This window comes from Zootoca vivipara, chromosome 4 (assembly GCF_963506605.1).
Source record: "Zootoca vivipara chromosome 4, rZooViv1.1, whole genome shotgun sequence".
NCBI classification, from domain to species: domain Eukaryota; kingdom Metazoa; phylum Chordata; class Lepidosauria; order Squamata; family Lacertidae; genus Zootoca; species Zootoca vivipara.
Window position 1 is genome coordinate 40218835 of NC_083279.1, and position 12667 is coordinate 40231501.

The window sequence follows — 12667 nt, forward strand, 5'->3', positions numbered from 1 at the left end:
TTTACTTTGTGCCATCAAATTGTTAAATATGTAGCTGTGTAGCGGAAGGGGAGACCAGTTATGGGTGGGGTTCCTTTGCTGTGCTATTGTATTGTGAGTGGAACAGTGTTTGTATAAGGTACATTTACATTGCAATGTAGTCAAAGCAAAATTCCAAGTATGTTTGGTACTTGGCCAATAAATTATTCTAAATTAAAATCTAGACTGAACTATAGTTTTAAAATAAATACTTGATGCTCTTCCCCCCCCCCAAGGTGTATTGAACAGGTACATCATAAGTCTGATAAACTAAACTCCTTTGTGAATCATATTCAGCTGAATCATGACCAGATGTATACTGTATAGAAAAGTACACTTAACTTTCATCACCCAAAAGATGGAAAGCAGTCACCAGAACAAGGATGTCTAAGCAGATGATAATAACCTGTCACCATTGTTCAATCAGCCCATGTTTGCATTGGTTTAACAATTGATATTGCCAGAAGTTGCTTCTAGGCAGGACTGTAAAAGCAAAAGCTGCTCAGGAAGCCGAATCTTTATGTGTGCAGAATTCCTTTCTACAGGCACTTTGCAGTCCTGCACATGACTCTACCCACCAGTCTGCCTTAGTGAGAGCCAGAACATTTCACTTCTCCAATTAGTAATTTTCATCATGCTCATTCTATTGAGCATAACACCACTTTGGAACCACATTTCTTTTTATTCCCTGGTAGAAAATCCCTTCTCCCTCTGCTTTATAGATTTTCTCTCATACATGACAGCCAGTGTCATATATTTGTTGAAATGCCCTTTTCAGTTTGAGAAGATAAAAAGAGCTAGCTAGCAATTTCAGCAGAAGATTGTTAAATATCAGTGAGTGCCTCCAAGAAATGGCAATGAATGCCATGTTGCAGTCCAAATATTACATTTGGCATAATATTTTCCATACTGCAAAAAAGATATTGGAAATGTTTCATTGTATATTGCACTTAAAACACACTTAAAATGTTGTATTTGCAGCTGTATAACTGAGTCCCTTGTCTACACACATTAGGGAGATGCACATATGCAGGAGGAAGAGTGGTCAGATCATTAGTTCAGTCACTGCGTGCAAGGCAGATTACATATATATTATACTTGTACCAGAAGGAATTAGCAATCACAGAGTCAAGGGAGGTATATTACAAAAATGGATGGTTGATTGCTATGCCTATGCAATTAGTCAAAGAAACAAAATACTGGCAGTATTTAAATTTGACCTTTGGATAGCGCTAAGAAGACCCTAATGCCAGTTACAGAGAGGAGAAGGCAATTACCACCAGACTGGCATGCACAGAGCTGTAGTAGGTTAAAGAGGGAAGATCAATGCAAATACTCCTATCTGTGGACTTGGGGTGCTGGGCTCTGAGACCAGAAAGGGGAACCATCTGTAAGACTTGGGTATTTGCTGCCTATGCCCTCATCTGGTCAGGTGAAGTGATGGGATGTTCTAGACAACATGACATACACTTGCTTTGTGTATAAAGAATGTAGGCACATTTGTTTGGGTGCGGACAAGCAATCACCTTGCTTTGGTGTCCATCCTGCGTCTATAAAGGCTGGGAGGCCTAGCAGGCTGCTTTGCTGCTGTCTACATCTTCTTTAATAAAGCACTAGAATTGGCCATTCTGATGTTTTTGACATCCTTCTTTGGTATCCCAGTACCCAACCCCTCCCCTGAGCCCTCCTTTGGGCCTGCCAGTTCAGAACAGAGAGCAAGTGAAGTGAAAATTAATACCTTGACTGTTCCAAGATGGGAAAAGTGGAGAAGCTCTTCTTCAGAGGGTTGCAGTAAATCAGTAAGCTGTCTTTGTGTTAGGACACTGGGGGTTTCGCCATTCCTCACAAATCCTTGGCGATCAGACACTCTGGCTCTTAAAGATAGCTCTTGCTGTCAACAAACAACCAGAGAAAAGGCAATGATAGGAGGCAAAGGATAGAATGAGCCCTCATAGGTTTCCTTGAGCACAACATTGCATGAAACTGATCTTGCAATGAATGAATATTTGTTGCTTTTGAGCCTCGACAGAAGCCCTGAGTATAAAAATAACAGATGGAAAGGAAGGTAGAAGACACTGAGGACAGAGGTAAGAAAAGGAAGCCAAAGTGACTAGAACCGGAACAATCTAAGCTACGAAAGATACCATGAAAACTAATGTTTTGAAGTTTGACAGCCTGTATTCTAAGCCACGTAAGAGGGAGTTGCCTATATTCTAAGCCACGTAAGAATAGTTTAGCACATACACTTGAAAGCAAGTTGCACTGAAGCATTGAGACTTGCTTCCATGTCAACATGTTTAGTACCTAATGAATAATTTTATTTCATCCTTTCTAGGGCCAAATTGCATGTGCATTTTAATCTGTTTTAATTTTGATATGGCAACCTTCCCTTTCAGTTAATGAACATATCACCATTCTTTTCCTGCCTGAAATGTCACATGCCTTCAGAAGGCATCTCTCCACATTTCTACCCTAAATACCAGCCAGACTGCCCTGTATGTGCCTGCAATACTGCTAGTTCCTTCATGGTTTCCTCCTACTCCCCTATTCTCCTGTGAAATTGACAGTCGGGGGAAACCATATCAGATTCACCTGTGCCTCTAGTTTCTTGGTTGATTAAAGTATTCCAGTGTGCAACTAGACTGGTGTGCTGTGCATACATAATTTTTGAAGTAGGAAAAAAACCGCCTGCTCTGCTGAGTAGCAACAGTAACAACAGCAGAGATGTAAGTTGGACATGTGATGCTCTCATAGCCTCCATGAAAGTGCTAAGGTTTCCCCCTCAACATTGTTAGTTTCACAAGAGAGGGAAGAAGGGAAATGGTAAAGGGAAATCTGCCTCTATGAAACTCACTTCCATAGAAAGGAAAACATTCCCGAATACATATAGTTCAATACAAGAAAAATGGTGGTTGGTTGGGTGGACTATAAATTGAGCTTCAGATACATAACATGTTCGCAAGTGTCACAAAAATGCAAGTAGCATGAAATGTAGCTATAAATGCCTTCCTGCACAGTCACCAATCACTTTAAAAATCAAATGCAAGTACATTTAAAATTGCTTTTCTGTCTTTCACACATGAAAACCAACATAAGGAGAAAGCAGCACCTCTACAACAGGGGTGGATCACCTTTTCCAGATTCTGACCTCTCCCACCACCACCCCTCAGGCCATTTTGGCAGGTGCACAGGGCCCACATAGCAATCAGCTGATGCAATTAAATGAGGTGACAACCTCAAAAGGGCTTCCTGTCAGCAAAGTTGTATGTAGAGGAAAACTGTGTTGACTCCAAACTTTAGCTTGGTCTGCATGAGCTTCATTGGGCATGGCAGAACAGGATTGGCAGCAGTGGAAAGGAGTTGGCTACTGCTGCTGCTTTTCACTGAATTCCTCTCTGCCCATATTTTCCAGTAAACAATGGCCAAAAAGTGAAAACGTGTCCTTGATAATTCAGCACAGGGTTACCATGTCCTGGATTTCATTTGTTGATAATAAATAATAGATAGCAAACAATTGCAAAAAGAAAAACGTGAAAACATGTCCTTGATAATTCAGCATAGCGATACGTCCTGGATTTCATTTATTGATAATAAATCACTTTTGATTTAGCACCTGTTTCTGGTCAAGTGAATTAGACACTTTGTTAATGAGAAGCTGGGTCTTTCATTGCTTTCACTTTATGAGAATGCAAATAGGAGCTGCTGCTGCTGTTGTCCTTGTTATGGTAACACGTTTCTAGGCTTCCTTCATGGCCAGCGATTCAGTTCAAAAAAGGAGAAAGCAGCTGTGAATCAGATGCTCTTCAGACATCTGTGTCCTTTCCCAGAGAAAGTTTTGGGAATGCAGCTTTTAAGATTACTTGCGGGGGGCGGGGGGCGGAATGCCACACAAGTATAACAATTCAGCTGCTGATCGGAATGCGATGCTATATGGCTATGCCACATCCGGTGTTGTACTGACACTCAGGTCACCTGAAGCAGGGAATGAGAACCCGTGGCCCTCCAGGCGCTGCTGGCATCCCCTCATTCCGGGCCAGCATGCCCAACGGTAAGAGGCGCAGCCTGGAGGGCTGCCAAGCTTCATCCCGTGACGAGGCTGCATTCCGCCTCACAGACTAGGGCGCAGCCAGCGGGACATGCGCAACTGCGCCTCAGCAGAGGACAAGCGGGGAACCGCCGCGAGGGGAAGAGGGCGGGCGTGTCAGTGTCGGCCGTCGGGTCCCGCCCCCAGAAGCAGCCCCGGCTCCCGCGCCTGCCTCTTCCTCCCGCCGGGCCTCGGCGCTGCCATTCTCTTTCCTCCCTTAGACGTGTGCGGCTTCCCAGGTCGCCATGGAGCCGCCGCCGCCGCGCGTCGGGACACCCACAGAATGCCAGGGGGCGGCGGGGAGCGGGAGGCGCCCGCGACGGTTGGCGACGCGGCCGTTGGCCGTTGTGCTGCTGGTGCTGGCGGCTACCATGAGCGAGGAGGTGGCCACCGTCGAGGCTGCGCAGGGCTCGGGCGACGAGAAGTGCCACTACTACGCGGGGGGCCAGGTGTATCCGGGCGAGGCGTCGCGGGTGCCCGTCCGAGACCACTCGCTGCACCTCAGCAAGGCCAAGAGTAGGTGCCTGAGAGGCCCGGCGTGGGAGGGAAGGAAGGAGCGAGCGGGAAGGCGGGAGGGAGAGAGACAAGAGACGACTGCCTCGTCGCCTCATCCTTGGCGCCGAGGGAGAAGCCGGGGCGGCGGCGGCGGCCAGGAGGAGCCTCTCAGCCCAGCCTTTTCTCCCTCCCTGGTCCCCATGCTTTTTCCTTTTTTAATACTCTTCGTTATTGTTCATCTCGACGTTGGCATTGTGCAAAGCAGAGCAACCCCCCCCCCCACACACACACACAGTCGCCGCTCCAGTTTTGTTCCCTGGCGGGGAAGAGAATTTACGGGGGTGGGAAGTGGGGAAAACGCGAGTGCTGCTGAGACGCGCAGGACGTGCCGTGTTATTTAGAGACGCTGCTGGGAAATTGGGGGGCGGGGGGGGGCGGGAAATGATGTCGCGGCCGAAACGTGGCTACTTGTCGTTGTTGATCTATTGCAGCAGAAAAGAGGGCGAGGGAGAGAGAGGCCTTCAAAGAAGAAAAGTGATTTGTGGTGGCACAAGCTATTTCGCAGCACATCACGAAAGCTTATAGGCAAAACAGAATCAAGTGGCCACAGGTCTCTTCCGTGTTTCTTCTTAAGCTCCCCTCCCAAAAAGGAACAGCAGGTTAAAGCCAAAAAAGTGCTCTCTACCTGCAAATTTTAAAGGCTTTCCCCCCAGTGCAAATGGCAGAGTGGGAATGGGTTAAAAGGAAAAGAAGCACCTCCCTCTTGTTTCAAATATTTAATTTCCTTGTCGGTGCACGGTTAATTCGAAGGTGTTTTTTTTTTTTTTTTTTTTTTGGTAAGGACACGTCAGACAAAAGGGTATTGGTTTAAAAGTGTAGAGAGGTTTTTAAAAGGAGAAGTTTAAGGCTGCAATCCTACACCTACTTACCTAGGAGTTAGCCCCATTGAACACAGTACTTCAATGAGTGTTGTTGTTGTTTAGTCGTGTCCGACTCTTCGTGACCCCATGGACCATAGCACGCCAGGCACTCCTGTCTTGCACTGCCTCCCGCAGTTTGGTCAAACTCATGTTCGTAGCTTCGAGAACACTGTCCAACCACCTCATCCTCTGTCGTCCCCTTCTCCTACATGAGTAGCCATGTGTTTTACAGCATTCTGAAATGATAGAGTGGCATTCTGTACTACAGTACAATCAATTGAATATGCTGTTTTTCAAAAAAGTTTCAGCTAAGTGCCTCTTGGTAAGAAAACTGCAAGATTGAATAATCTGGCAGATTTCTTGTTTGTTTTTTAGACAATTTGCAAATAAGACAAGCTTTGTATCCAATAGTGACTTAGTGTCTATTTTTGTAAATAGTCATCATAAACTGATTGAGTAAGAAGGTGCTTTGCATATACGTATGTCTTTAGGTTGCAATCCTAAATCATATGCATACTGTACTTACATTTAATTTAATTCAGTAGGGCTTACGGTACATCTGAGTAGATACAGAGAAAGTTTTGTTAATCAATGGACAGTGATTCTTTAGTTTTCATACTTGGGCTGCAGTTGGGTCCATTTTTAAAAAATATCTCAATTATGTTTTTCATCAAGTAGTTTCTTCAGTGGCACCAAGCTCTGATTACTGTGATTTAGACTGCTACTTTCACAGTGCCATTGAAGATACTGTCAGATGCAATATATTTTGAATATCAGCTGCTGGGAATCACAACAGGGAGGGTGCTTAGTCACTTGGGTCCCATTTACAGACTTCCCATATGTGTCTGTCTGGCTACCACTAGAATAGGATGCTGAAGTAGCATCCTTTGGCTTGAATCCAGCTGGTTTCTTCTAATGATATCATACTCTAACCTTGTGAAGTATGAGTTAACAAAAGTTTTGTAGAACCTTAAGTCCCAATCTTCAGCACTGCAGCTTAAGTTTCCTAACCCTTTACCTGTCATTTCTTAGTGTACACCTTAGTACCGACATATTCCATTCACCCATCCTATGAATTTCCAAATTTGGGCTGGCATAGTTCCAAACATTTGTGTTGGCATATGGTAGTTGCACACATCACCGGCAAATAAATAATTAAATAAAAATGTGTGCTATGGCATTAGTGTATCTTTGTTGGTACACCAGTTCTCAATAACTTATTGTAAGTCATAAGAACCGCAACTGAAAATAATTTTTCCAATATATGAGTTCTTCCAGCATTGCTTCTTTAAAATGAACATTATATATGTTAATCTCAAAGAGAAATATTGCACTTATATCCCAGCACAGTCAGGCAAAATGAATTAAAGTTCAATGTATCCTTCATTTTTAGTTTCCGAACCAGCACCTTATTGGGAAGGAACAGCAGTCATCAATGGAGAGTTTAAAGAGCTGAAATTAACGGATTTCGAAGGAAAATACCTTGTTTTCTTCTTTTATCCACTTGACTTGTAAGCAAAACACATGAAATATATGTATATTTTCACAATATAATGCTTGCTGATCATAGTCTTTTCATTTTTAGGGCAAAAAAAATTGCTTATCTAACAGGAATAAAGAATTAGAAAATATAAAATTATGAAAGTGGCTATGGAAATCCCACAAATTACAATCCTAAGTGTTTTCTCGATTTACTGGGGTAATATGTGTGAAATGCACAATGATACATGGGTGGGGGCAGGGGGTCAACTGCCCCCCATCAATCAAGTAAATAAATAAAATTACTTAACTAGGTGACCAATTGCATCGCAGATAACTCGATTATGCCCCCCAACATAATCCCTGCCTCCCCCCCAAAATAAAATAAATAAATCCTGGCTACTCCCATGCAATGATCATGAATCCTTCTAATTCTGAACTTGTGTGGTCTGATTTTTTTTTTATTATTTTTTTGGAGTAGGACAACAGGACAGGGCCTCCTAGAGATATGGTAGTACAGTAGTCTCTATGCAAACTGTTAGTTTGTAAAGCGGATAACACCTCAGCAAGGACTCATGCTCAGGGCCCTTACTCTCCAGAAATGTCCCACTATACACAGCAGGGCCCTGCAGCACTATGTAGCAAGCAAAAGCAGCTCACCCAGTGGTGTGGAGCAGCAATGCCAAATTTGCTGGCCACAGGGCCACTCCTATTTACCAAGAGCAGTGAAATGGTGGGGAGGTTGATGTGGTACAGGAACACTGGTAGGAGTGCTGGATTGGCTGCACCAGAGTGCCCCTATCACACCAATCTTCCTGCTGCTTCGTCCCTCCTGGTAAGTGGCACTCATCCCACTGCCATTTACCAGGCACTGTACCTGGTACCAGGTACCACCCAGTAAATTTGTTTCTGGTTGCATAAAAAGCTTTCAAGAGGGTGGGAAAGAAAAGGTGTCTCTGTTGTTATGGTCTCTAGAAAGTAAATCCCCCCCTTGATAATCTGTTGCTCCTGGAGGCCACTGAACATGCCTCCTGAAACCTTCCCCTGTATGTTTATACCCAGAGCTGCACTACAAGGACAGGGTCCCAGCTTGCTGAAGCCCTGAACAGAATAACTTGTATTATGGACTGGGGATATGCCGCAGCATTTTGTTCTGAATCCCCGCTTAATAATATGACTTTATTGCTGTCATCATCAGTACAAGAAGATTATATAGTTGATTGATTCTTGAAGTGAAGGACAAATAAGATAGTTTTCTATTAAACATAATAATGTTGAACTTGACTGCTGCTTACAGACTGGAAATAGAAATTTCTTTCTAGTGGTGCACTCAAGTATTTAGGATGTCACATATCAACAGCTATGCGAACACATCACAGAGTATGTAGTTATTCTGGCACGGCAAGATGGTTCAACAAAATACACTGCCAAAAATGTTTAGAATAGGATGCTAGAGTTTTAGAAGTTGTAATGGAATAAAACGTATTTTCCTATGCTCCTCCTTGAATCAGTGACCAATGAAGGCTATAAATGGGCATGCATAAATAAAAGAAAATAATCACTCAATAAATAGCTGGAAAATTGAGTGCTTTGCAGAAAGCAGTTCATCTATGTTTTAGTGATTAGTTGTAAGTAGGGATCTGTTCTTTTTAGACATTTGCAATTTTATCTCTCTTTAAATTTAGCACATTTGTATGTCCAACGGAGATCATTGCCTTTAGTGACAGAATTGAAGAATTCAGAGCAATAGGTGCTGAAGTGGTTGCTTGCTCAGTAGACTCACAGTTCACTCATTTAGCATGGTAAGTCCTTTTTCCCTTTCATTTACACAACTTGTTACATTTTCTGTACGAAACAGAAATCTTGATTGGAAACTTGGGACTGTTAAGTAACTGCAGCCATCCCATGAGTATAGCTGCCCAGTTACAGGAGGCCTATCAATGGCAGGAGGAATGTGTTGTCAGGAAACTTCCATTTCTGGAGAAGTTTACGCAGGAGAGGGTGAGGGAAATGCAAAGACTAGATCAGGTCCATTAAATTCACCACCTATCATGTAGAGTAAATACTGTGAATGATATGAAGTTGATAGTGCAGGTATGGAACAGTTCTCACTGAAGTATTTGGTGATCTTCATTGCTATAGGATTAATACAGCTCGGAAGCAAGGAGGACTGGGACCAATAAAGATACCACTTCTTTCAGATTTGACGCACCAGATCTCAAAAGATTATGGAGTTTACCTAGAGGATCAAGGACATGCTCTTAGGTACTATGTTAACTATTCCATTTCCTTCTGTCGGCTGCTCAAATGGTTATAGATTATTGTCATATTTTCCCTGCATGATGCTGTATCAAAATTCTGTTACATTCAATAAAAATATGTGCTTAAAAAAGTTGCAAGATCAGAATTGCTAATTTTACAACAGCAGTCTATTGGAGAGAAAAACTTGACCAGAACAAGAGCACAGTTCTTAAAAGTTCGGTTAACAATTAGCTATTTCAGTGGATCTATGATGTCAGTGGACCCAGGTGGCGCTGTGGGTTAATCCACAGAGTCTAGGGCTTGCTGATCAGAAGGTCGGCGGTTCGAATCCCTGCAGCGGGGTGAGCTCCCGTTGCTCGGTCCCAGCTCCTGCCAACCTAGCAGTTCAAAAGCACATCAAAGTGCAAGTAGATAAATAGGGACCGCTCCGGCGGGAAGGTAAACGGCGTTTCCGTGCGCTGCTCTGGTTCGCCAGAAGCAGCTTTGTCATGCTGGCCACATGACCTGGAAGCTGTCTGCAGACAAACGCCGGCTCCCTCGGCCTATAGAGCGAGATGAGCGCTGCAACCCCAGAATCGGACATGACTGGACCTGATGGTTAGGGGCCCCTTTACCTTTACCTTTTTATGCACAGGCATAATGATGAGTATAGTTAAATCCCATAGTGAAATAAAATGTATTGCTTTATGTGAAGAGTTGATACAGATGTTTAGCAGACAGGTGTAACATATATATATATGCACAGATTGAGCTTATTGATGTTTGTATTGCCAATTTCTCCTATGTTTCCACAGAGGCCTGTTCATTATTGATGGCAAGAGAAATCTTCGACAAATCACAATGAATGATCTTCCTGTTGGCAGATCTGTAGATGAGACTCTTCGTCTAGTACAAGCATTCCAGTATACTGATGAACATGGAGAAGGTATTTCCTGCATGGTTAAACATTCAGTTGCCTACACAGAAAAGAAAGATTTCTTCTAGATAGCAAGTAAGAAAGCTGAGTGTTAGATATTTTGACAAATTACTGTTGGTCTTAACATTTCTAGCAATCTTCAATACTATAATATCTGGTTTCTGGTATTAGCTGCAAAACTAATTGAAAAGTTCTGAGTCTATGATTAAATCCTACTTCGTTCAGCTACCTCATCATATATAGATTTGCACTTGCAGAAAATGAAATATTTCTTTCATGTTCCACAGAACAAAAGGAATAGGAAGGCAGGGTTATTTTTAACCATGAGCTTAATGTCTCCTTTCATTGTCTTCTTAGTTTGCCCTGCTGGTTGGAGACCAGGCAGTGAAACAGTAAGTTGGTGTTTATACATATAATTGGAACATAGCTTTTCTTGAATGCTCCATTTGAAATTTTTAAATCTTTTGTCATGTGGGGAATGTTATCAGCAAGCCAAAAGCAATGCATGGGCAATTTGAATGCCATTTGAAACCTTGCCTTTTACGGTACTTCATCTTATCTCTATCAGCTTTTCCAGCATGCTTTTGTTGCTAAGATTTTACACAGTGAAGGAAAAATCAAGACTAATTATTTCCTTAATGTGCTTGCATGTTAGATAACTGCTACATGAATAGCATCATAGTTGTGCAAAAAACCTGCTCCAGAACGCTATAGCATTTCAGTAGGATACAAAAAATCACAAGTACTAGTAATTTTGCACTCATAAGTTATATCAGTACCTTAACTAATAATAGTATTCATTGGTCAATAGATTTCCCAGTCTGAGTACATCCAGTTAGGCTACAGTCATATGCACATTTAACTTGGAATAAGTCCCATTAAATTCAATTGGAGTTAATTTTGAGTAGGTATGCACATGGCTGCACTCTTTATAAACATTTTGTAGAAGTATTTGTCATTTATTTCTACATGTGGTTTATCACAAGTGTGATTGTAGACAGGTCACAAAAGAACACTGCATGCGTTCTCAAGACAATTCTACATCCCTACAGTAGTTTGTTTTATCCAGACATATTACTGAAGGACACAGATAATTCCAGTCTCTTCCCCCCCCCCTTATGATTCTGGGTACAATCGGAAGATCATCAGGTGCACCTTGGTACCAGAAAAATCAATGGTGCTTATCAGTGCAATCCTATGCTCACATTATGATTGGGGTGTATATGTCACCATATCCAGTGTGTGAGGGGAAGAACACAGTCAGAAAATAGAAAATACAAAATCCATACAAGCAAGAAGCATTATCAAAGTTCACAGACACATTCCAGATAAGCAAAAACACTTGCTAGAGAGCAGAGCCAGTGAGGGGAGAGGCAAAGATAAGGCGCATGGAGGGCCAAGGCTACCCACCCTTGGTTTACCATATCTGAACTGGTGTAACTGTAGTTCTTACCAGGAAATGTCTGTGTTGAGCAGCAGAAGGAGAGGTAGGGCACATGAGTCTGTAGGGTATTCTGTATCATCAAACTATTGTGACATGAAAACAGGAATACACTAATAGCTGTAGCCATGCCTTCTGCATATGTTTAGATCAAACCTGAAGATGCTATGGGAATGTGGTGGCCAAGAGAAGAGTTGTAAGTACCGTTGGGTATTTGAGTACCTGTGTTACCTCGGGGAAATCATTGGAGGATGGATAGGTCTAATATACACCCAATCATCAGCACAGGACTTAGTTCACTTTATACAGCAGATATATAACAAACATTAGACTAGTTGGGTTTTGATTGTGACTTTTTTCTCCTTATCCAGATAATTCCAGATCCTGCAGGAAAACTGAAGTATTTTGGTAAAGTGAACTGACTGCTTTCTTCTACAATTCACAGCTAAGAATCTGCCAATAAAAGTTCCACTAATTTTGATAATTGCTTCTGTGTTGCTTCTTGGTAGAATTGTACCAGTGTTTCGTTCAGGTGTTTGTATAAGGCTCCTTGTTCTACTAAAGTAGAATAATAGCAGTGAAGCAGTGCTAAAATATTACCATGTAAAAATACTTTCACTGTTAGAAGTCTCATGCTGCTAGTCACACTAATAACTCTTTCTAACCCAACTATATGCATGTTTACTCTGAAGCAAGCATCGTGTTCCATAGAATTTAGTAAGTGTGCAATTTAATCTCACACACCAAAACCAAGGACACACACACACTCATCAGCTGATTGATCAACCCTGCTTTCTACAGGGAAAGCAGCTGCATCTCTGCCTGACATCACAGGAAGGTAGGTGGGTATGGTTTGTGGAAAACAGCCTTGCAGGGCCAGCAGGAAGCCCACAGGCTGGAGGTTGCCCACCCCAATATATTGATTTCATAATTCAGACTTCCCGTATTCTATTACTATTTTGAAAACGCAGAGACAAAACAAATGAGTGCAAGATGGGCATGAGAAAAGAAGGTAATCGTTGTTCATTTGTGCTGCCATCTGCATGTATTCT

At 42.5% G+C, this 12667-nt stretch overlaps 1 protein-coding gene across 2 annotated transcripts; it reads left to right on the forward strand.

The window, feature by feature from the left end:
• Window positions 1–4248: 4248 nt before the first annotated feature.
• Window positions 4249–12099, forward strand: PRDX4 (peroxiredoxin 4). 2 transcript variants are annotated; one of them, XM_035115184.2, is made up of 8 exons: window positions 4249–4618; window positions 6911–7028; window positions 8682–8798; window positions 9139–9261; window positions 10053–10183; window positions 10532–10566; window positions 11765–11811; window positions 11987–12099. In XM_035115184.2, the coding sequence occupies exons 1-8, from the start codon at window positions 4348–4350 to the stop codon at window positions 11988–11990; spliced, it is 846 nt and encodes a 281-aa protein (XP_034971075.2). In that variant the 5' UTR covers window positions 4249–4347; the 3' UTR covers window positions 11991–12099. The 2 variants fall into 2 exon arrangements, with proteins under 2 accessions (XP_034971075.2, XP_034971074.1); XM_035115183.2 differs by lacking the exon at window positions 11765–11811 and having other exon boundaries at window positions 4251–4618.
• Window positions 12100–12667: the final 568 nt, after the last annotated feature.